The 23,976-nt window shown below is 41.0% G+C and overlaps 1 protein-coding gene across 3 annotated transcripts in view; it reads left to right on the forward strand.

The window, feature by feature from the left end:
* Positions 1 to 43: 43 nt before the first annotated feature.
* The window catches only part of PPP2R2A (protein phosphatase 2 regulatory subunit Balpha), a 99,496-nt gene continuing 75,563 nt past the window's right edge, over positions 44 to 23,976 (forward strand). For 2 of the 3 annotated variants that reach the window (XM_006095023.3, XM_006095021.3), the window contains exon 1: positions 2,156 to 2,230. Coding sequence is in view for 1 of the 3 variants with exons in the window: in XM_006095020.3 (XP_006095082.1) it covers positions 366 to 372; positions 2,156 to 2,230 (82 nt within the window). In the remaining 2 variants the exon portion in view is untranslated. Of the gene's footprint in view, positions 373 to 2,155; positions 2,231 to 23,976 lie in introns of those variants that run through there. The other variant, XM_006095020.3, reaches the window with a different exon arrangement.

Here is a 23,976-nt window from a genome sequence, read left to right on the forward strand (position 1 = left end):
TCCCCGCCTCGCCCCGCCCCGCCCCGCCGAGTCCCGCCCCCGATGACGTCACTGCCCAGGCCAGCCGGCGCCATTTTGAAAGTGGAGTCGCCTGCTCCTGCTGCCGCCGCCGCCGTCGCTGTCGTAGCTGCCGCCGCTGCTGCAGGAGGAAGAGCAAGAACGGGGAAGCCCCTGAGTGAAACCCACCATCCTGCTGGCTCGTCTGCCCGCCCCTCCTTCCTTCTCCCCCGACCCCCGACCCCGACCCCCACAGGTGCCATCCGCCGCCATCCGCCCTCTCTACCCCCCCATCCCCAGGTGAGGGGGGTGAGTTCAGGAAGCGGAGACCCCGAGGCACCCAGCAGGGTCACCATTTGCAGCGCAACATGGCAGGTAAAGGAGAAATCACCCTCGGCCACTGACAAGGCTCCGCTTCCTTTCTCCTCCCTCCGTCACCCCCTAGCGACCGCTGAGCCTCTCGGAGAGCCGCGGGCGCCTCGGGTTTCGGGGAACTGGTCAAGTGGGGTGCGGTGTTGGGGGGAGGGCTCTGCGCGGCCAGTGGTCGCTGTGATGTCGAATCGGCTTTTCACTGAGGGCTGAGCCTCGGCATGGATGGGGGTGGGGTGCGCGCCGGCGAGCTGCGGGGTGAGGCGTGGGTGGGGCGGGGTGGGGGCGCGGGCAGATTTGTCCCTCCTGCTCGGGAGCCGGGTGTGACCTCCGTGCCACCCTCTCCCCGGACTTTTTGGCGGATCTTTCTTCATTTAATTACTGTTTCCCCCCTTGCTTGATGCAAGCCTTCTTGGGTGTCTATACAAATATATTTTGCACTGAGAAGGAAAAGTGCTTTACAAGTTAAAATGCAATGTGCCCCCCTCCCCCGGTAGGCACGTATATTTTGAGACTATTAACCTGAGTTTTTTTGTGTCGAACCATCTCCTTTTCGTTTCTTACCCTTGACGTCCAAAGAGTGCAAGGCCTTTCATACAGCAAGTTGCATGAAAAATGTGATTTCAACTTTCCGTTTTGCATGTTAGCTTTTGTGCAGATGTCCTTTTCCCAAAGGGGTTTCAATTGAGTTAAAATAGTTGTGGAGTTCAGGGATATAAATAGCCAAGAGGGAAGAGATTTAGGTAAAAGCTTGGAAGGGGGGATGATGCATGGGGAAAACCAGGTTTGAATATTTAGCAAAGAATAGATGTGAAGGAAGAGAAAGGTAATTGCTTCGAGGATTCCTTTTGTACATTCTGGTGTGGCTGAATATCTCCATCTAGTAGACTTGATTCTAGATCGAGGTTCAGTTTCTCCATAGATCCAGGACATTTCCTCTTCAGTATGTAGACCTGAAATAGAAGCATTCAGGGACCAAACCAGTTTTCTTGGCTTATTTCAGTATTTAGATAGATAATTAAACCTTTGGAAGAGTTAACAGGTTGGATTGACTTATGGTTTGCTATAAACAAGTTGCTCTTTGAATAATTAGTAAAATTAAAATTGTTTTGCACAAGATGATGACAAATTAGCAAAATTAATTCTTTGCAAGGTCCCTTGGAATCTGAGGGGTAAGGTGAAGAGAGGCAAAACAGGCTTCCTTTGAGAATCTTCTCACCAGCTTTTTTCCTCTGGAGCCACTGATTTTGCTGGCAGTTCAGTGCAAGAAGTGGGTGGTGAGTGTTGTGTTTGCTCTATATGCGCTTTGGTGATAGGGTTCATACTCGATCGTTCATTACTCCTCACCCAGGCAGTGATGTTCCTTGAAGTTTTCTACTCGTTCCATGTTTTATGGTAGTTTAGCCTTACTGATTCTTCTGCAGACTTTTTGCACACTTAAAGAAAAACTAACTTTGGCTATTTGCTTTTTTTCTTACATTTAAGCAAGACCTACCAGTCAGTATTTGAGGGGAAGGGAAAATGGAAGGGAACTTTTGAACACATGTACAATGTTAATGACAGTACATGGCCTTTTAATTTTTCATACCCAGATCTCTTTTTTCCTAAAGCAGTACCAACTATTGGGGACTAACCTTTTCCCAATTAGTGCTCTGGGGTGGTGGTTATGTATGTGGGCAGTACTAGGCTATTATATTAGTATCATGCCAACCGTGGATACCATCTCACTGTTTAGTAGAGTAAACATGAACAGAACTCAGTTTTAATCGGTATGTGTTCTTTTTTCCAGGAGCTGGAGGAGGGAATGATATTCAGTGGTGTTTTTCTCAGGTGAAAGGAGCAGTAGATGATGATGTAGCAGAAGGTAAGAAAGCATTTACTAGTGCAATTTTTGAATACAGAATCTTCAAAATCTTGATTACGGAAGGATTTCTTTGTAGATGAGTCTGTTATATAGGAACATTTTGTGTTGTCCAAGCAACGGAAGAACAGTTTCCAGAAAATAGTCTTAAATCTTTCATTCTTTAGGCCTCATTATTTTCCATGAATTAAACGAAAGGAGCAGTAGATGATATATCAAACACCATCAAAAGAGAAATCCAAGGTTTATGTGATAAAGGTTTCCTTGTTGTGTGAATTCCACATACAAGTAAATGGTGATGCATTTTCATGTTGTACATCATTTTTAGGTAATTTAAGGTGAAATAGGTGCCATCAACATTCAGCTCAGAAAGCATCTTGACAGTATCTTATATTTTAGAGGGAAGCTTTCTAGTTGTGTTTTGTTTTGTTTTAACTTGCCTACTTTGAGAGTGTGGTGTTGATTAGCGTATTCAGTGAAGAAATGTTGGCTCAAATGATTCATTTTATTGTCTTATAAGGATTAATTTAGGTGGATAAAAATAACAGTGCTATGGACATATCACATGTCTTCTAGGGAGCTTATTGTGCAGTTAAAAGCTGGATTTGATCAGTTGAAGTAATAGTATAGTATTAGTTTTTTCCTCCAAATTTGTTTATTAGTGTATTTCAAAAGTGTGAAGTTTTGAAACTTTAGGATTGTGTTCTCATTTGAGATGTGGAGGAGACATTATTTCCCAAAAGTAGTTACATTATTTTATTCAGCAATATTATTTTTAAAGTTCGAATTTTAATATAATAGTATTCTGTCTTGAATGACAGTAGGAATTTTCCAACAAAACTCAGATAAATTAAAACATGTACTTTTAAGCCCTGGCTGGGGAGCTCGGTTAGAGCATTGTTCCGATCCGCCAAAGATGCAGGTTTTATCCCTGGTCAGGGCACATACAAGAAGCAACCATTGAGGCAACAAGTTGATGTTTCCCTTTCTCTCTCTCTAATAATAAATTTAAAAATGTACTTTTAATTTTTAAAAATGTCTTGTGAAAGTTTATAAATCAACTTTCTCAAGATTATATTGTCCTCATATTAAGACCCTGTTTCTGACTTAGAATACTGTTGTTTTGAGGATTTTTTCATGTTATGGTAGGATAATGGCTTTGTGTTTAGCCAGTAGAATACTTGGCTATATCAGTGTCATTTTTAATGCAGTGTCTGATCAGAGTTTGGTGAGTCCTGTGGGGAGCCAACTTGCATACATTATACTTGTGATACTTTACAGGACACACTTACATTTCTTCTTTTGAATCCTCATCTGTTTTTCAGATGAGAAACCAGAATCTTAAAGAAGTTAAGAGACTCATTTATGTTCATACAAATAAGGCAAATCAAGGTTTTCTGGTGAAACCTTTTGGTGTTAGACTTGTTTAGAGAAATAAATTCTAAGTTCCAGGGAGGAGTCATGTGTTACTCATTTTGTAACTTCATTACCTGTTGAATAGTAGCCACTCAAATACTGGATCATAGCTCTATGCTGTTGTGTAATACTCACCAAGTTATGAAAGTGCTGTATACTTGAAAAACATTCCTTGGTTGATTTATTTCCATTTATTCCTTTTATCAGAGATCTGTTGAGGGGGGCTCCTGAAATCTGAGCACTGGGGCCACGAGGTGTCTAGAACACAGCCCTGCCCCAAAGGAGTTCATAGTTTACTTGTTAAATGGTGGGCAGAAAGACTACATGGGTGTTTTTTGTTTCCTCATTTGTTTTTTAAAATAGAAAATGTCCAAAATTCCAGGAGTACATGAGGGGGTGCCATAAGAAAATGCAGTTGAGGTTTATATGCCATTTTAGACAAAGGAGAATAGAGTGGGGAGGGGGGGATGGGATTTCAAAGGGAAAATAGGCAGTTTACAGGTAGATGGGAGAGTGAACATGTAAAATTCTTTCTGAGCCACTCAAAAACAGTGGTACCCAGAGGGAAGTGCAATAAACAGGCTTTACTAGGCATCTCTCTGTATGCCACATTTAGTTTATATTATGATGCTAAGGTGACCCTTCCTTTAAGCAGGGTTTTCTATTGAATTCCTTTAGGCAGGTAGAGGGAGGGTCAAAGGTTCTTTCTGATTCTTCTGTTTCCTAACAACCAGCCCAAAATCAATACCTAAAAGGCATATTTTGGGGTGGCAAAACTTTGGTCCCCTTTAGCCCTGCCTTTGAAACTTGGAATAAAAAGTTTCACATTCCAGAAGCTAAGTTGGTAGGTTGCTCCTTTTTTATTTAACCAACCAGTTCAGTTAAACTTTTGTGTCTCGTTTCATGAAGCATTGGTGCAGATGAGCTCCCAAATTAGGCACGTGGATTTTATTTAATCAGGAGAAATTGATAATTCCAGACTGAACTAAATGATTGTGATATGTATGATGGATCAGTTGTTCTCTTCTGCTGATACTTAGTAGCTTCATTTTGCTACTGATTTATTGCATATTTTTCTGAGATTGTTAAACATTACTTTAGCATACAGTATATTCCTAGCATTACCTTGCTGAGGCTTAATATGTATATTTTAATAAAAATATGATTTGTTCTAGTATCTATGTCTATACAAATGTACTAATTTTCAATTTTCAACTTAACACTCTTTTAACTTGGGTATTTTTACATACTATACTTTGCATATCCTAGTCTGTTGTGTTTGCTAAGGGAAGATTTGCTTTATTGAAATGAAATAAGATTAATACATTGGCCCCCTTGGTTTGTACTAATCTCCAAACAGGTTACATTTAGCTCAATCTTTAGCTTTGTTTGCCTATTTTCTGTTAACACTTAGCACAGGTTCTTTCCCATCAAAGGCACCAAATTGTCTCTTTCCCCTCCTACTTGTAGTTGGCTCTCATGGCATACCATTTTTACTTCTGTAATGTTATAATCTTTCCATACTCACTTTAACCTTAGTACAGGTTCTCAATATCTCTCATCAGGTTTGGATTAACTTCCCAAATGATTTCCTGCTTCTTGTGTTGTTTTCTTCTAAGTCAGCGGTTCTCAACCTGTGGGTCGCGACCCCTTTGGGGGTCGAACGACCCTTTCACAGGGGTCGCCTAAGAACATCGGAAAACACATATATAATTATATATTGTTTTTGTGATTAATCACTATGCTTTAATTATGTTCAATTTGTAACAATGAAAATACATCCTGCATATCAGGTATTTACATTACAATTCATAACTAGCAAAATTACAGTTATGAAGTAGCAACAAAAATAATTTTATGGTTGGGGGTCACCACAACATGAGGAACTGTATTAAAGGGTCTCGGCATTAGGAAGGTTGAGAACCACTGTTATAAGTTAACCTTAAATGTATTCCCAGTGTTATTTTCTTTAGAAATCTTCAGTGGTCATTGTATCCATAGGATTATAAATTACTTTCAGATATTTCAGTCTAGAATATGAAACCCTTCACCACTATGGCCTCTACCTCTCTAAGTTGATTAGCTAATATGGTTTACAGTACAGCTAAATGGATACTGTTCTTCAAACAAAACCTATACACTTTTGGGTCTTTGTGTTTTGCTGTCACTCCTCCCACAATTTTCCTTCATAACATTTTGTGTGTGTGTGTGTGTGTGTGTGTGTGTGTGTGTATAATATATATATATGTATATTTAGTACCTCAAACCTCTACTGTGATACTTATTGTAAGCTTAGTGCAGGACTAATGTATCTTTGTACTCTACACTGGCCTATATAAAAACTGCTGTGCATAGAACAATGCCTGGCACACAGTAGGTGTTCAGTCTTTGTTGAGTGAAGGAATATAAATGTTACTATTATTATGAGGTTATGAAGGGGGAAGACAACAAGTGAAAGGTAGGCTGATGAGATCTTTCTGGTCATTATGGATTTATTTACTTGGTAGGATTTATAATGGGATTGATGACATACAGCAGTATAATAGAAGTCAGGAGAACTTGGGTTTTTATCCTAATGACAGATTAGTATATATCACTTTAGATAAGCTCTCCACTGGGTTCCAGTTTATTTCATTTTAAGATTACAAGACTGGATTAGGTGATTTCTGTTGTTCCTTCTAATCTTGTTAATTCTCAAAGGTGTCCTAGAAAGAAACAGTTAAATTGATTGAGATGCTGTACTCTCTGGGAGCCTTAATCCTATATAATAAAAGTCCAGGGACCATAAGAGTAACGACTGGAACAACCACTCGACCAGTCGCCATGAGGTGCATTGACCACCTCTTGGTCCCCCCCCCCCCCAAACCCCGCCGCAGGCGAATGGGGAACCACGGGGAAGCTGGTGGGTGGTGGCGGGGCAGGACTGGGGACTGGCGAGAAGGCGGAATGGCTGACCTCTTGGTCCCTCCCCCCGGGGCTCACAGGCTCCAATGGATTAGTGATGGTGAACAGGGGAACCTGGGTCGGTGGCGGGAGGACCGGGCTGGCTGTCAGGCCGTTGTGATTCCCAGCTCATCCCAGGCTGCTCAGGGGCTCAGTCCAGCGGGAAAGCGGGTGCCGGTGACTTAACCTCCATGCGTGTGCACCGGGCCGGCCACTGATGGAGTGCGCTGCCCGCTCAGGGTTGCTCATGCAGGCGCCGCTGCTGCTGCTGCTGCTGCTGCTGCTGCTGCTGGGGCTTGCAGTGCTGATGGAAGCTGCGGGGGCGTGCCTGCGACCTACCCGCCCCGGTGGTGGAGGCGGTGTTGGGCCTGGGGACTGGTGAAGGGGCAAAAGATGGCTCTGATCACAGGCTAGGCCTACGGACCCTAAGCACACGATTTTGTGCACTGGGTCTCTAGTTTAAAGATAAGTCTACTGAACTTAGTTACTCAAGGCTTAGAATTTTCATTAATTTAATATTTAATATTGTTAAATATTAAGTACTTTTTATGATTTTCATTATTTTAATGTAAGTATAATTTTCCTTAGCTTCATACTTGATACTCTTAAACTTTTTTTCATAGGAAATTATTTTAGAATGTGATTTTATTACATGAAGCCTGTTTTTATGGTCCTTTGATCCAAATGCAGTGCATCTTTTAAACACTTGGCTTCCTGTTTATTTTTGGTAGGATTAAGACGTTTATGGATGGTTCTTAGGAAAATAATTTTCAATGGTAGAGTGAAAATACTCCCCAAATAAGGACATAAATAAAATTTTGAGAAACAACTAATCTTTGGGGTTTCACATAATATTTAATGGTTTTAAATCCATTCTATATGTAATGCTACATGTTTTTTAGAGTAGAATGCATGTTAGATTTAGGCACTCAATTAGCAGGAAAAAAAGTGGTAGATTTGTTGTTTGCAGATTTCAAATATTGGCACACTAGAGGCCCGGTGCACGGATTTGTCCAGGGTGTGCCCGGCCCGTGTCGCCCAGTCCCGATTGGGGCCATCTCGCCCAGTCCCTACTGGTTGGAGCGTCTGCCCCCCTGGTGGTCAGTGCATGTCATAGCGACTGGTCGACCAGTTGAATGAACGGTCAGACACAGCATATTAGGCTTTTATTATATAGGATTAGCTATATTCCAAACCTAATGACTCATAGCAATGGTCTTATTTAACATTTTTACCTTATATCCCATGAGATGCTCCTCCTTTCTTTTAAGTACTAACTTAATGCAGTACAATCACTTGGAGTAATGTAAATTTGCACATAAAATAACATGAATAACCATATTTATCTGATATTAGGCAGTATCTGTGTCTTTTTAAGATACTAATTTTCTTATTCCTTTATTGATAAAAATATAAGATAATGGCTTTGAAAGAGTTTTAGCTGACATTTTGTCTCAGGTTATTAAAATAAACAAAAACCAAAAATTAAACTTACTTATTTCTTAATACTCTCTTCTAGTGAACTAAAATTTAAGCTTCTTAAAACTTATGGAGTAAGCAGCATGATGGAAGTTTGTTTGAAGCAAAGAATTAATTTTATTAGTAAAAGTTCCCATATTTTATGTATTTGCACACATATATTGCCTAGTTTAGTTGAATTGCAGGAAGAAAGGTAAACTATATTTTAAGTTTCTTATGCTAATAAGTCGGAAAATTGAAGGGTTGGAGATAGATGTTTTAGTTAATATCCTCAACAATAATCTCCCTTACTTTAGGTGGCATTGGAAATTATAATTGAGTAATCAAGAGTCAGCAAGTTTCTTTCTTAGTAGAAGGAAAGAGAAGTAAAGGCCTGGTAATATGTAAAATATATTTCTTGTAGATAATTGCATTTAATTGTCACTATATAGTCAGTATCTGGAAGAAATGGCATGGCCATCTTAATTACAGCAGCCAGCGTTTATTTAGTGCTTAACTAGGTATTGTTTCAGGTGTCTTATGTACAGGGTGTTCCCCCCACCCCCCCAAAAATGTATATACTACTAAGCTGGTAGCCCAATTGATGTTTCTTTCTTTTTTTTTTTTTTTTTAATTGTATTGATTTCAGAGAGGAAGGGAGAGGGAGAGAGTTAGGAACATCAATGATGAGAGAGAATCATTGATCGGCTGCTTCCTGTATGCCCCACACTGGGGGATTGAGCTTGCAACCCAGGCATGTGCCCTGACCAGAAATTGACCTATGACCTCCAGGTTCATAGGTCAACGCTCAACCACTGAGCCACAGCGACTGGATGGGCTGATGTTTCTTTTCTTTTGAGATTTAACCCATTGGAATTAGTAAGATTTAAAGTGTGTACATATACATTTTTTTTGGAGGACACCCTACATGTTCATTAATCTTCACAAAAACTCCATGAAATAAGTAGACATTGTTGTTTTTATTTTTTCTTTCCCCTCCCCTTTTTTTTAAATCCTCACCCAAGGATATGTTTAGAAAGAGGAAGGGAGAGAGAAATATCAATGTGAGAGAGAAACTTCCATCAGTTGCCTCCTGTATGAGCCTTGACCGGGACTCAAACCTGCAACCTTTGGTTTACTGGGACAACAATCCAATCAACTAAGCCACCCGGCCAGGGCAACACTGTTGTTTTTCCATATTACAGATTAGAAACTGGTCTAGGAAGATTAATTTAGTAACTGTGTGTTCTTGAGCAGGTGGTAGAGCTGGGATTCTTAACCTGAAACCTTTTACTTTCCCTAATGTAATTCTATTTTTTCAAAACTCTAGCTACTTCTTTTAGTTCAGGTGAAATTGTTTGAGGTTGTTAGAATGTGACTTGCTTATAATAAACTTTGTTTATAGTGCCTAGTAGATTATTATTGTTTTGAAGTAAATTTGCAGGCCTGCATTTTCTGCTGATGGAATTCTTTAGCTAGAACGTGCTATAAATGGGCAATAGGGGCTTTGTGAACCTTCTGAGGTTGTATGTAAAATTGTATTGTGTGTGCTTGTTCGTATGTGCACTTTTCTGGTCAGAGGGGGTCCATAACCATTGTTAAAACAGCTATCATTTATTGCGTTTAAAAGTGTGGTCTGGGCAACCCTTCAATTCTTTCAAAAAGCTTATCAAGTCGAAAGTATTTTCATAATAACAAAAATGAATTTGCACCAATGGTACAAAAGCAACATAGGTAAATCTGCTGGCGTCTTTACATGAGTTAAGGTTTTGGCACCAAACAATACCAGTAAGTAGTCATGGTCGTCTTCCATCACCATGTATCAGCAGTTTAAAAATGCCAATTTTACTTAAGAATGTTCTTGATGAAACAGTAAAAATTATTAATTTTATTATATCTTGACTGGAATACATGTCTGTTTTTGTGTGACAAAATGAGAAGTATACCTAAAGCACTTCTTCCATGGGCCAGAGTACAGTGGTTTTCTGGAGGAAAAGCATTGGTGTAAGTAATTACTATTTGAGTTTCAAGCTGAATTATCTGCTCTTTTCACTGAGCATTATTTTTACTAGTAGAAACTACTGATAAATTCTGGTTATTGAGACTTGGATGTTTGGCAGACGTTTTTCTCAAATGAACAATGAATCTTTTGCCTCAATGGACAGTATTTGTTACCCTTGGTAAATTTTGAGTTTTCAAGAAAAAATTAGAATTTTAGAAATTGGTATCTGCCATCCTGAGCTTGATAACTTCCCAGTACCTAAAGATTTTTTGGATGAGATCAGTAATGATATTAATGACTACGATTTTTGATATTGTGTAGTGAAATGTGCCAGCCTTTGGGAGGTCTGTGTAACTGAATCAGTATTTTACCTGTGATTTTTAAACATCATGCCTAAGCCCCACCGGTGTGGCTCAGTGGTTGAGCATCAACCTATGAACCAGGAGTTCATGGTTTGATTCCCAGTCAGGGCACATGCGGGCTCCATCTCCAGTGTGGGGCGTGCAGGAGGCAGTTGATCAACGATTCTCATCATTGATGTTTCTATCTCTCTCTCCTCCCTTCCTCTCTGAAATCAATAAAAATATATTTTTTTAAAAAACAACACAAAAAACATCATGCATAAGTAAAAGTGCAAATTGGAACATTGGATTTTAATGTAATGAACAGTGAATAGGGTTTCAGATACCACAAACCTTTAAGAAACTACCACATGTTGAGTTTTGGTGTAATATCAAAGAGAGATATTCATAACTATCTGCAAAGCCTATTAAAATACTCCTCTCTTTCCAACTATATACCTACGTGAGGCTGGATTTTCTTCATATATTTAACCAATACAACAGGAGTAGTATGTTGAATGAAGAAGCAATTAAGAGAATCTGGCATCTTCTGTTAAATTAGGCATTAGAGAGACTTGCAGAAATGTAAAATGCCATTTTTCTTACTAATTTATTTTGGGAGGCAATAGTTATTTTTCATAAATTTGTTAATGTTTAAGGCTTATCATTAATATTTTTTAAATGAATAAATATTTTAAAGTTTAAAAGACTCATGAACCTCAAGATAAGCGATCAGAATAGTACATCAATGTCTTAAAGCTTTCCTGTGACTTGAGGTTTCAGCTTGCTGTTCTTTCTTTCTTTCTTTATTTTATTAAATAATTTTTATTTCTTAAAGTATTACAAAGAGTATTACATATGTCTCCTTTCCCCCCCTTTGACATTCCCCTGGCCTCCCCTACCCCCCAGTGTCTTGTGTCCATTGGTTATTCTTATATGCATGCGTATATTTTGGTATAATAAAGACCAGTTTATATTGGTCTTTATTATCCGTTTCAACCTCACCAGGGCTGTCCCAACCTCACCGGGGCTGTTTCGGCCACACTGGGGCCGTCCCAACCTCACCGGGGCCATTCCGACCTCACCGGGGCTGTTCCAACCTCACCGGGGCTGTTCCAACCTCACCAGGGCCGTCCCGTTTTCTACTAAGTGCACAGACTGCTTGTCTGCCGTCCCCATCGTCCCACGTGAGACAGGAACTGGTGGACGTGCTTGTGCGTTTGCTGGTACAGCGGTTCCATGTCGCCAGCCCAGCCGGGTCCGGCTCCGGCTTCCTCCGAACCTGATTCTGCTTCTTAAATGTGTCCCTTTTGGATGCGAGGAGTTGAAATCTGCAGTTTGTTGGGTTGGGCTCTGTACTTGTGTCTCTGCACATCCTACTCAGTCTCAATGCTCTTCTTTCTTTTCTCCCAGTTGTAGAGCTTCCACTGGGCCAGCTTTCCCATGGTTCCGTATGATAGTTGTTTGTCCTATAGTTGGTAGTTTCAAAGTTGTTGTGGGAGGCAGCACGCATAGGTCTGCACCCCACGCCGCCATCTTGGTTCTCCTGGGTCTGCTTCTTGAGTGTGTCTCTTATGGGTGTGAGGAGTTGAAGTCTGCAATTTGTTGGGTTATGCTGCAAAAGCGCAGGTGGATCTTTTTGTGCCACTGTTACAGCTTCAACGGGGATGTAAATTGAGTAGGGTGGGGTCTCAGGGAATCACCGGGGCGGAGCAAATAGCAATGGCGTCTCCGCGGCTCCTCGCCTCTCTGGTACTCTGGGACTTCGCGTCCCCGAGTGCCGGCGAGCAGCTGTGCCACAGAGCCCCCCTCGCTTTCCAACCGCTGCAAGGCTGTGCCGCCTCTCCCCGTAGGGTCTGGTGCCTCATGATCCCGCCCCAAACAAGCTCAGTGGATTCGAGAATTTGTAAAAGCACAGGCGTTTCCTCATGTGCCTCTGGCACAGCTTGGATGGGAATGTAAATTGAGTAGGGCAGGGTCTCAGGGAATCACCGGGGCGGAGCAAATAGCAATGGCGTCTCCGCGGCTCCTCGCCTCTCTGGGACTCCGGGACTTCGGTCCCCCAGTGCAGGCGAGCAACTGCGAGCCAGAGCCTCTCTCGCTTTCCGACTGCTGCAAGGCTGTGCCGCCTCTCCCTGTGGGGTCTGGGGCCTCAGAGTCCCGCCCCGAACAAGCCCAGTGGATTCGAGAGTTTGTAAACCCTTCCGATTGAAAAAAAAAAACCCGTGCATCCAGTTGCAGCCCGCCTGGCGCGCGACTCTGTACCTCTGTTCTTGGCGCCTCTGTAGCTCCTACTCAGTCTCACTGCACTTCTTTCTTTCCTTCCAGTTGTAGAACTTCCACTGGGCCAACTTTCCCATGGTTCTGAATGGTAGTTGTTTGTCTTATAGTTGGTATTTTCAATGATGATGTGGGAGGCAGCACCCACAGGTCTACGCCCTATGCCGCCATCTTGGTTCTCTGACAGCTTGCTTTTAGATACCAAATCAGATCAGCCTTAAACTCTTTCATCTGGTGATCTTGGTGAAGAAAGGATACTTTCAGGACTTTAAAATATGTGTTTTTAAATTTAACTGTCCCTGAGATTAAATACCAGTACATATTTGCCAAAATACTTGAGCTCTAAAAGTTTCCAGGGCATTTTCCACTCTACTCAAGTCCAGCTATCATTAGTAGTTAATGTATGATTGCTGAACTCCTCAGAGCCTAGTCTAGTGCAATTCTGGGTTGGCCGCCTGGTCATTAGAAAATAATTGGTGCGCTTGACATTGTGTTTTGAGCCCAACATGTTGAAGTTTGATGTGCTGTTTTATTCCTGAAAGAAAGGCATAAAATATGCATAACAACTTTCTATTTCCCAACTCTGTTAACTAGGAGAAGGAAGAAAAGGAGAAGAAACAGTATTTTTCTTTAAATTCTAATTTAAAGTACAACATAATTCTATTTTAAAATAGTTGCTGAATTTCCCATTCTTAGAATGCAATATCAACTATTTGTTGCTTGGTATTTTCAGCATTTTTGTGGCTATTTTCTGTTCTTAAAAAATTTGTGAAAGTATTTAGGACTTTTAAAACTTGATGTAGCAATTTTCTTTCCAGGTTCAAACATTGGGTTTATTTAAAAAGAAAGCTAATCTATTATATTAAGTAACTACTTTTAGTTAATATTAGCAGTAGTTGATTAAAATGCCATCTAGATCTTTGCCAGTGGCATATCATTATTGAATGCTTCTATATACCATGTTGTGCTCCCTTAATTGTAGTTTCTATTGGTTGACTTCCTTGAATGTTCAGATGTCAACTGGAGTCTCTGCATGATCTTTGTCCAGTTCAAGGGGAATCGTGGATCAACCAATGACCCTGTTTAAGAACCTCAGCTTTAATGTAAAATTTTGCTGATGGTTTTATGCCTACTGAAATCTGGAGGAGTCAAGGATATTTTTATATGGTAATGATAATTTTTAGTCCATTAAAAAGATATTGTTTCTTAGGAATCTTCTTAATATTTTTAAAAAAATATTTTTATTAACTTTTTAGAGTTAATGCAAGAGTGGAAAAATCAATGGGCTGCCTCCTGCATCCCCAGCAGGGATGGAGCCAAAACCCAGTCCTGTGCTTTGACCAGGAATTGAACCAACAACAGGATGACACCCAACCAACTGAGACACACCAACAGGGCTTCTTAATACTTCTTTATTGTGATGTGATATTAGAGGGATGAATCTTCTCTAAGATGTTGGACTTAATGGCTTTAGTGTATTCCCTTGGTAATTTTTTTTTAAAATTGCAAATTTCTGTCACTTTAATTATAGGCAGAAATATTAGAGAAATATATTGGATTTTGAACCAATTGCCCCTTTTGAATTTCATTTAGAAGGAATCTAAATTCTTCTTCAGTAGTCTGTATTAAGAGAAAAACCAAAGTAGGTAATAGGTATTGGTAGGCAATTTTTAAACATTTTCTAAAGATCTGGAATTTCCCATTGTAGAGGTTCAGGTCTGCTTCATTTGAAAGGAGAAATAGAACTTTTTTTAGTGTTACCCTTTTCCCCAGCTTCCCGGAGGTAACAGTTTTATGAGCCTGGAGTAGATCTGTTTCTAAGATCGCATAAGAGGAAATTTTAATATTTTCTATTGGCTGATAGTCAGGGAAGGCTCTTTTGCAACACACACAGGCTGTTGTAGGCAATAAATAGTTCATGTCAAATTATTTAGGGATGGGATGCAACATGCAAAATGGTTATTATAGAAACTCGTAGTAGAGATGGGATTGCCCTTAGGTTTTATTTTCCTTTGACATTAAAAAGAATTACTTTTTCCTAGCAGCAGAACTAATTCTTCCAGGGAAATACTTTCTAGCTCCCTAATATTTTAATGCATCTTTATTGTAAAATAAACACTTGACATAAAGTTTACCATATTAGCCATTTTAAGTTATAGTTCAGTCATGTATTAGCTATATTCATACTGTTATAAAACATATCTTTAGAACTTTCTCATCTTGTAAAACTGGAACTGGACCCATTAAAAGCCTCCCCATTCTGTCTTCCCCTGAGTCCTTGGTTTCTACCACTCTGCTTTTTGTTTTATATGAATTTGACTAATTTAGATAACTCATGCAAGTGGAATCTTACAGCATTTGTTTTTTTGTGATTGGATTTCATGTCCTCAAGATTTATCCATGTTGTAGCATATGACAGGACTTCCTTTTTAAGATGGTATGTATATACTATATTTTGTTTTATCTGTTCCTCTGTTGATGGACATTTAGGTTGCTTCCACCTCTTACTGTGTGCCCCTTGTCATTTTATATATAGCAGGGGTTCTGTGAGAAGGAACAGCTAAAGTACTTCCTATAAGTGATTGGTGGTAGACAGAAAGAGCCCTAGGCAGAATATGAAAGTATCATATTAGAAGACATTAAAGAACACAGATTGGTACTTCTGTGAGACAAATCTATTATCCTAGATTAACAGTTTGAAAATTAGAACTGGATTACTTTATTTTGTAGGCTATTCCAGGATAAAATTAGGCAAAATCCAAAATTTTGACCAAAATTTCACCTCATTTGTTTTGCAGTTTCTGGTTTAAAAAAAGAAAAGGATCCCATAGATTTTATAAGTCACTTTCCCTTACTATAAAACTCTGTATTGATAATAAAGACAGCCAGTATGTTGTTTGATGTGTGTTTTTTTAATTAAGCAAAGTCTTCAGCATTATAGGAAAACTTGATAACTGCATTGCATTTCTTTGTAATGAAATTATTGATAAGGAATGATCAAGGTTGCATTTCTTCCTTTGAGGTAGACATTATTGTCATTTTGTGAACGAGGACACTGAAACTCATTGAAGTTGAGCAATTTAAGTTATTATTATGAGTTAATAAAACTATTCTGTCCTTAGGACTCCCACATTGCTTCTATACCGTTAAATTTCAAAAATACTATCTCATTAAATCTAAATCTCTGGTTCTCGTGGGATGGGTGGAGCTAAGGCAAGGCCTTATTCATCCATAGTCAACTAGTGTATGTTGAGTGCCTAGCACTATGGAGAATGTGAAGGAAATAAAAGATATGCTTTCTTCATTTTAGATACATTAAAAAGGTCAATTTTATTAAAATTAAGCATTTTCTATAACACTTGGTGGCTTTTGGTATTAATCTGTTCATATTACTAGGAGATCCTTGGCTAATCTCATGCAAAAATTTTACAGTTAATGCCAGAATGTGAGTAGTAAATTACTTTCTTTTTTCCAAGTTGATGTTGAGATGTGCTGTAGGGGAGGTAAATGAAAGAATCATACCTCAGGTCTTTCTAAGACATAATTAGGTCTTTTAATGGTTTCAAATGATTGTGAGTTGAATTTATCTACACTAATAAAAGACAAAAATGGTAATTGGCGTACGACCGCTACCCTTCCCATTGGCTAATCAGCGTATCCTTATGCAAATTAACTGTCAGCCAAGATGGCGGCCGGCAGCCAGGCAGTTGGAAGCGAACATGAGGCTTGCTTGCTCCAGTGACTGCCTGACTTGCCGGCCTCTGAGCTGGCAGTTTGAAACATTCTAACAAATATAGCCGGCTGGGATCTCAGAGCTGAAGTTATACATTGTTTCGATTATAGAACGGCAAACAAACCAGCAGCGGAAGCCTCAGAGCTAGAGCCAGAGCTAAAGCTGGCCCAGAAGAAAAAAAGAAAAGAAAAAAAGGAGTGGTTGGGAGCTTCCCGCCAGCCTGAAAGCAGCCCTCAGCCCCTCACCCAGACTGGCCAGGCACCCCAGTGGGGACCCCCACCCTGATCCAGGACACCCTTCAGGGCAAACCAGCCGGCCCCCAGGCCTCTATCCTATATAGTAAAAGGGTAATATGCCTCCCAGCACCGGGATCAGCGGAGCCGCGAGGCCTCCTGGCACCAGATCAGCATGACAGGGTGCAGCGCCCAAACTCCCTGATCGCTCTGCGGCTCTGTGTATGACAGGGTGTGCATCCCAACCCCCTGATCGGCCCTGCTCTGTGTGAGACTGGGGGTGGCGCCCAACCCCCCCCCCCCCACGGGCCCTGCTCTGTGTGTGACGGGGTAGAGCCATAACCTCCCCATCGGCCCTGCCCTGAGTGTGACAGTGGCATCGCCCCAACCCCCTGATCGGCCCTGCTCTGTGGGTGATAGAGGGCGGCGCCCCAACCCCCTGATCCGCCCTGCTGTGTGTGTGACAGGGGGCGGTGCCTTAACTCCCCTATCGGCCCTACTCTGTGAGTGACGGGGGGGGGCACTGCCCCAACCCCCTGATTGGCCCTGCTCTGTGCATCACAGGGGGTGGCGCCGCAACCTCCCCATTGACCCTGCCTTGAGTGTGATAGGGGGTGGTGCCCCAACCCCCAAATCAGCCCTATCCTGAGCATGACTGAGGGTGGCATCGCAACCTCCCAATCCGCCCTGCTCTGTGCATGACAGGGGGCGGCGCCACAACTCCCCAATCAGCCCTGCTCTGAGCCCCACCAGGGGCTGCACCTAGGGATTGGGCCTGCCCTCTGCCACCCAGGAGCAGGCCTAAGCCAGCAGGTCATTATCTCCTGAGGGGTCCCAGACTGCGAGAGGGCACAGGCCGGGCTGAGGGACCCCCCTTCCCCCCCGAGTGCACAAATTTTTGTGCACCGGGCCTCTAGTTGGTAAATATTATTAGAGATTTCTCCAGGTAAATGTTTGTAGTAATTTACAAGCCTTTTTCTCTCTTTTCTCTGTATGCTATTTCAAAACTTTTGTTTCACAATTCCTTAAAAAGTTAAACATAAATTTACCATCTATACTAATAAAAGGGTAATATGCTAATTAGGGTGGACGTCTATTCGGACAAAGCCACAGTGGCTGTGAGGCCCAGGGCTCAGGCAGCTGTGGGCTCAGGCAGCCTTGAGCCCCGGCGGCTGCAAGGCCCGGGACTCAGGGAGCCATGAGCCCTGGCGGCCAGCAGTGACAGCAGCAGCGGGTGATGGGGGCGGCGCCTTCCCCTGATCAGCCCGGTTGCCTCCCACAGACCAGGCCTAAGCCATCAGTAGGACATCCCCTGAGGTCTTCCGGACTTGTGAGAGGGGGCAAGTCAGGCTGAGGGACACCCCCCACCCCCCCACCCCCCGCACAAATTTTCGTGCACCGGGCCTCTAGTGTAAGAATTGACAATGTATTCACAAAAACTTGTACACAAAAGTTTATAGCAACATTTTTTGTCATAGTCGAAAAGTGGAAACAAACCAAATGTCTGTCAGTTGATGATGTATTTGAAAAAGATTGTGTAGTCCGTCCAGTGTGACTCAGCAGTTGAGCGTCCACCCATGAACAAGGAGGTCACAGTTCGATTCCTGGTCAGGGCACATGCCGGGGTTGCGGCCTCGATCCTCAGTAGGGGGCATGCCGGAGGCAGCTGATCAATGAAGTTTCTTATCGATGTTTCTATCTCTCCCTCTCCCTTCCTCTCTCTAAAAATCAATATAAATTTTTTTTTTTTTAAGTTGTGTAGACCTGGCTGGGTGGTTCCTTGGTTAGAGTGTCAGCCTGTCTACCAAAGGGTTCGATTTTCATTAAGGGCATGCTCCTGGGTTGCAGGTTCGATCCCTGGCCCCGGTTGGTGTTCGTGTGGGAGGCAACGAGTCTATGTGTGTCTCTCTCACATTGATGTTTCTCTTTCTCTACTCCCCCCTTCCACTCTCCAAAAATCAATGGAAAAAGTATCCTGGAGTGAGGATTTAATATTGTTAAATAAAAAAAAAGATTGTGTATTAGAACAAAAAAAAAGATTGTGTGTTCATATAATGGATAATATGCAGTCATAGAAAGGAATGAAGCACTGACTGGTACACACTGCAACATGGATGAAGTTTGAAAACATAATGCAAAGTGAAGAAAGCAGTCACAAAGGACTACATATTATATGATTCCATTAACTTACCAGACACTGAATAACTGCACAAATTAATAAGTGTAACGCAAATAAACCTATTTTTCTTGTTCTCCAAAAGCGAAATATTTCCTGTTGCACACACCAAACAAGTCAGTCCAAGACTAATGACGTGGCATTCGGCTGCTAAAATATTCGCTGCTAGTATTAGTGGAGAGAAATGGTGCACCTGTGCATAAGGCACGTAAGGGAAAATGAATGCAACACGGTTATAGTAATCAGTCATTAGCGAACATTGTAGTTTGTTATTAATAATTATGTATAACAGGATATTGTAAAAATTAAGTTACAAAATTTTTATTAAAACATTTCTTACATACTGTTGTATTGACTGGGCTGCAAAAATATTCGTTGTGGGTTGTGAGTTTGACGTGCTTGCTCTACATCTATCAAGAATAATTGGGAAATGAGAGGGGACTTTGAACATGCAGTAGTGCTCAAAGCATCCTTTGCTATTAGTTTAATTTTCCCTTAGAAGGTAGGAGTGGAGTTTGGAAGCATTTGAAGGTCTAATCTCAGGAAAATCCCATAAAGGTATTGACCCTTAACTGCTAAGGCTCTAAAAAGCCCTGCCCTCATTCCCCTTTGTTGCCTAAGGCAACATTGTAAGTACAATATTCTTTTACATATAAGTATTTTCTTATTACACTTTCCTCCACAGTTTAGCTGATGATCTGAATCCTTTACCAAATTTTGAGTAGGATGAGGAATATATGTAGAGCCCATAAAAAATTCTACAAGAGTCCAAAGAGAAAGCAAATTTTACTGTAGTAATGAAGACCCTTTTTTCTCTTAATTCCTTATTCAGAAGTGTGCAATATTGTTGTTTTTTTAAAATATGTTTTTATTGATTTCAGAGAGAGAAAGGGAGAGGGAGAGAGATAATGAAACATCATTGATGAGAGAGAATCATTGATCGGCTGTCTCCTTCATGCCCCCGACTGGGGATCAAGCCCACAGCCAAAGATTGTGCCTTGACCGGGAATCGAACTGTGACCTCCTTGGTCATGGGTCTATGCTCAATCACTGAGACACACTGGCCAGACTGCAGTTTTGTTTTGTCAAAAGAATTGTATTAGACCGATACCAGTACTTCTGGAGCTTTTGAATTTCCAGGGAATCTTGTCAAAATGCAGATTATGATTCTTCTTGCAGGCATGTAGCTGTTAGTCTTTTTAATTTTATTTTTATTTTTTAAAAACATTTTATTGATTTTTTTACAGAGAGGAAGGGAGAGGGATAGAGAGAGTCAAAAACATCGATGAGAGAGAAACATCAGTCAGCTGCCTCCTGCACACCCTACTGGGTATGTGCCCCCAACCAAGGTACATGCCCTTGACCTGAATCGAACCTGGGTCCCTTGATTCCGCAGGCCAAAGCTCCATCCACTGAGCCAAACCGGTTAGGGCAGCTTTTAGTCTTTTTTAGAGAAAGGGGCAACAGGTAGGGTAGTATCTTAATTTCTTTACTGAGCATCCATTGTGCTATTCTCACATCAGTTAACATTTCAATAAATGAATAAACACCTCCTAGGGAGCTTTGTCCTAGCTGTTAAAGGAGTAGCTTCCATCATAGCATTATATGTTAGCTATCCCTAATTGTTAGATTAAATTTGTGTTTGCATTTCAAGTTTAGCTCAGATCTTACTAAATGAAAAGGTTTTCTTTTGCTAGTAATTTGCCTTTTTAAAGCAGATTGTCCCTCAGTGCTGTAAAAAGGATGAATTTAGGTAATGAAATCTTAACTTCATAATTGGTTGTTTCATAACATCTAACACAGGTTTTTAATAAGTATAAATGAGTAACCTTTTAATTTTTATGTTTGTGATTTTGTTTGCTTCATTAGCCTTGAAGTACCTTTTTATTCTCCAATCAGAATTTCTCTCCCTCCCCAGCTACTTAATCTTAGTTTTGTTTTAGGTCGATTTTGATTTTATCTGCATAGCTCATGCACAAGTTAATAGTTTCAAAATGCTTGTGAGGAAAATTGTTTTATGTCCTCTTACATATCCTCAACTTGTGTCTCTTTTCCCAAACTCTTTTTTGCTCTTCTAGTATTTATTTTCCTACTTCCAAACATTATGCTCATATAGCTGTTTCTTTATCAGTTTACATCCTCAAATATAAATGGTAGCTAAGAATTGAGCTCTATCCTGCTCCTCCCCTGTTTTCTCAATCTTTTTATACCATTAATATTATTTGAACCAATGTTCAGAGTTGTAGCAGTCTGAATAACGCCTCCTCTCTCAAAAGATAACCACGTCCAATCCTGAGAACTAGTGAATATTACCTAGTATGGCAAAGGGACTGGAGGTATAACTAAAGGCTTTTGAGATGGATTTATTTAGGATTATCTTCTTAGGCCTAAGTGTAATCACAAGGTTACTTATAAAGAAAAAATAGGAGATAAGGTCTAAATGGGAAGTAGTAGATGTGACACCAGAAGCAAAGGCTGGCATGATGAAAGGACAGGGTTGCACAAACCAAGGAATGCAGGAGGCCAGAAGCTTAAAAAAAAAAAAAGGAAGAAAGAAAGAAAGACACAGAAAGAGATTTTCCCCTGGAGTTTCTAGAAGTAGCTTGTTTAGCTGACACCTTTAATCCTGTAAACCTGACTTTGGACTTCTGGCTTCCAGAACTGTAAGAGAATTTGTGTTGTGTTAAACCACCAAACTTGTGGTAATTTGTTACAGTAGCCATAGGAGACTAATGCAGTGGAACCTTGGTTCTCGAACTGAATTTGTTCTGGAAGGCTGTTTGAGAAACAATTTGTTCGAAAACCGAATCAGTTTTCCCATTAGAAATAATGTAAATTGAATTAATTTGTTCCAGACCCCCCCCCCCATGATTCCCTGTTTTAGTTTTTCTTATGTGCAGTACATGTCTAATGCACTGTTTATAAACAAACACTTCTTTTCTTAAATTTATCGAACCACCCCCTACTAGCCTTAATTCAGCCTCTGTTCCAGGGGTGTCTTTTAGGAAGTCGGCATGCTTTTTCACTTATGGTGGCCTCTGAAATGCTGTCACCAGCTAACTGCTTTTCATTTGTCCAGTTCAGCAGTTTTTCTACCTCTTCAATTGCCTGTGATCATTGTTTCTTTCACACCCTTAGCAACATTAGCACTCTTGATGGTCTCTGTATGTTTTAAAATTGTCCTAATTATCCATTTCTCTAGCAACAAAAGCAGAAAACACACACAAAAATATTCACAGCACAATTTCCTGAGATGTAAGTAAGGCAGGGTTTAGCTGTAAACTGACTTTACTGGTCCACTCTCTCCTTTTTTTGTTACAGGAGGAGAAGCTTTTTGTCAAGCTGATGTATCAGCATGAAAGGGTTGTCAGGTGGAGAACCAACATTAAAACAGACTTTTCATGAATAACTTGGTCAAGAACCCTATTGTTCGAGGTGGGAGATGTTTGAGAACAGATTTGATTGTCGAAGAGTAGGCATTTATTATGTCCATATAAATCATGTTCACGGCTATAAATTGTTTTCTCTAGAGTTAATAATTTTACCTTGTTTTTTCACTTTTTGTTTTTTTGTTCACTCTATCTTACATTTCTGCACTTTTCAATGTAATTTTCTCCATGATCAAAAGAATCAGATAATCTATTAGTTTATCATCTCCCTTCACCCATACCCAAGTTCTCCATTGTGATATTTCAGTCTGGAATGATTTCCTTCATTTTCTGTGAATCTATCACCAAATCATCCTCAAGTCTGTCAGTATATTGAAGCACATCATATATTCTATTAGTTTTACTTTTCCCTTGAGTTCTATCCCTTCCATATTCCTTCAGCCTGGCCTGTATGTTTTCTAATTTTATTGTGTAGCTGTTGTCCTTGGATTTTCCTTTGTTATTAGCATTTTCACGTCACCATCATGGGAATTCTTTTTGCCTCTTCTTTGTTGGCTCTCCTTGTCTGGGATCCTGTTATCAGAAGGGGGACCTGGCCCTGAGCAGGTCTGCCTAGGGCCGACCTGTAGTGTGTGGGTTCCTGGCTTCATGAAGGAAAAATTTCACAACATGAGTCTAGATGAATTTTAGAGGGTGTTAGTTAAAGTTGGGGGCAGTGAAACAAGAAAGGCTGGGGAAATGAGCCTAGGCTGGTCTGCTTTTGCTCACTAAGAAGTCAAAGAAAAAGGGGCCTTGAGGACACAGGTTCAGGGGAGTTGCACAGGATGAACTACCATTGCCCATTGCTGTCCTGGTTGCAAGTCTCGTGGGGTCCCTTAGAGTAAAGGAGATGCATGCTAGTGGGCAAGAGAGGGTTAGGAGGCATGGGCGTGTGCTGGACCTTCATTTAAAGGGATTTTAAAGGTTGGGTGTACCCAGCCAGTGTGGCTCTGTAGTTGAGTGTCAACCTATGAACTAGGAGGTTACAGTTCAATTCCTAGTCTAGACACATACCTGTGTTGGCAGTGGGGGGCATGCAGGAACCAGCCAATCAGTGATTATCATCATTGATGTTCCTATCTCCCTCTCCCTTCCTCTCAGAAATCAATAAAATCCTATATAATAAAGAAGTAATGTGCAAATTGACCCTCACACCATAACGCCATCACAGGATGGCAGCAGGGGCGGGGCTGGCAGCACACCGCGGGGGCGGGGCATCAGGGCAGCACTTCAAAACTCAGGCCGTCCCGCAGCGCACTGGCCACACGGGGTGGGACTTCGGGACTCAGGGCGGTCCCATGGTGTGGGGGGGTGGGAAGGGTGTCCTGGGTCTCGCGTGATTTCACGTGAGGGATCACTAGTGTAGGTAGGTAGGTAGGTAGGTAGGTAGGTAGGTAGATAGGTAGATAGATAGATAGATCGATCGTGATTTCACGTGAGGGATCACTAGTGTAGGTAGGTAGGTAGATAGGTAGATAGATAGATCGATCTATCGATAGATAGATAGATAGAAAGAATCACAGTCTTAAAAATAAAAAAATATTTAGGGGGAGGTCTAAGGGAAGATCTCAATAGAGTATTCATCAGCTTTATGCTGATGTATAAAAATGAGGTTTATTCTGTTAACTTTATCTGTCCTTGGGAATGGTTGGCAAATGGCACTAATTGGATTTCTGCTCTCTGTCTCCCTGAGTTAGGTGATTTAAGCTATTTACTTAGCAGAATAAAGGAAGAGAAGT

The sequence above is a fragment of the Myotis lucifugus genome, unplaced genomic scaffold (assembly GCF_000147115.1).
Source record: "Myotis lucifugus unplaced genomic scaffold, Myoluc2.0 scaffold_148, whole genome shotgun sequence".
Classification (NCBI taxonomy): domain Eukaryota; kingdom Metazoa; phylum Chordata; class Mammalia; order Chiroptera; family Vespertilionidae; genus Myotis; species Myotis lucifugus.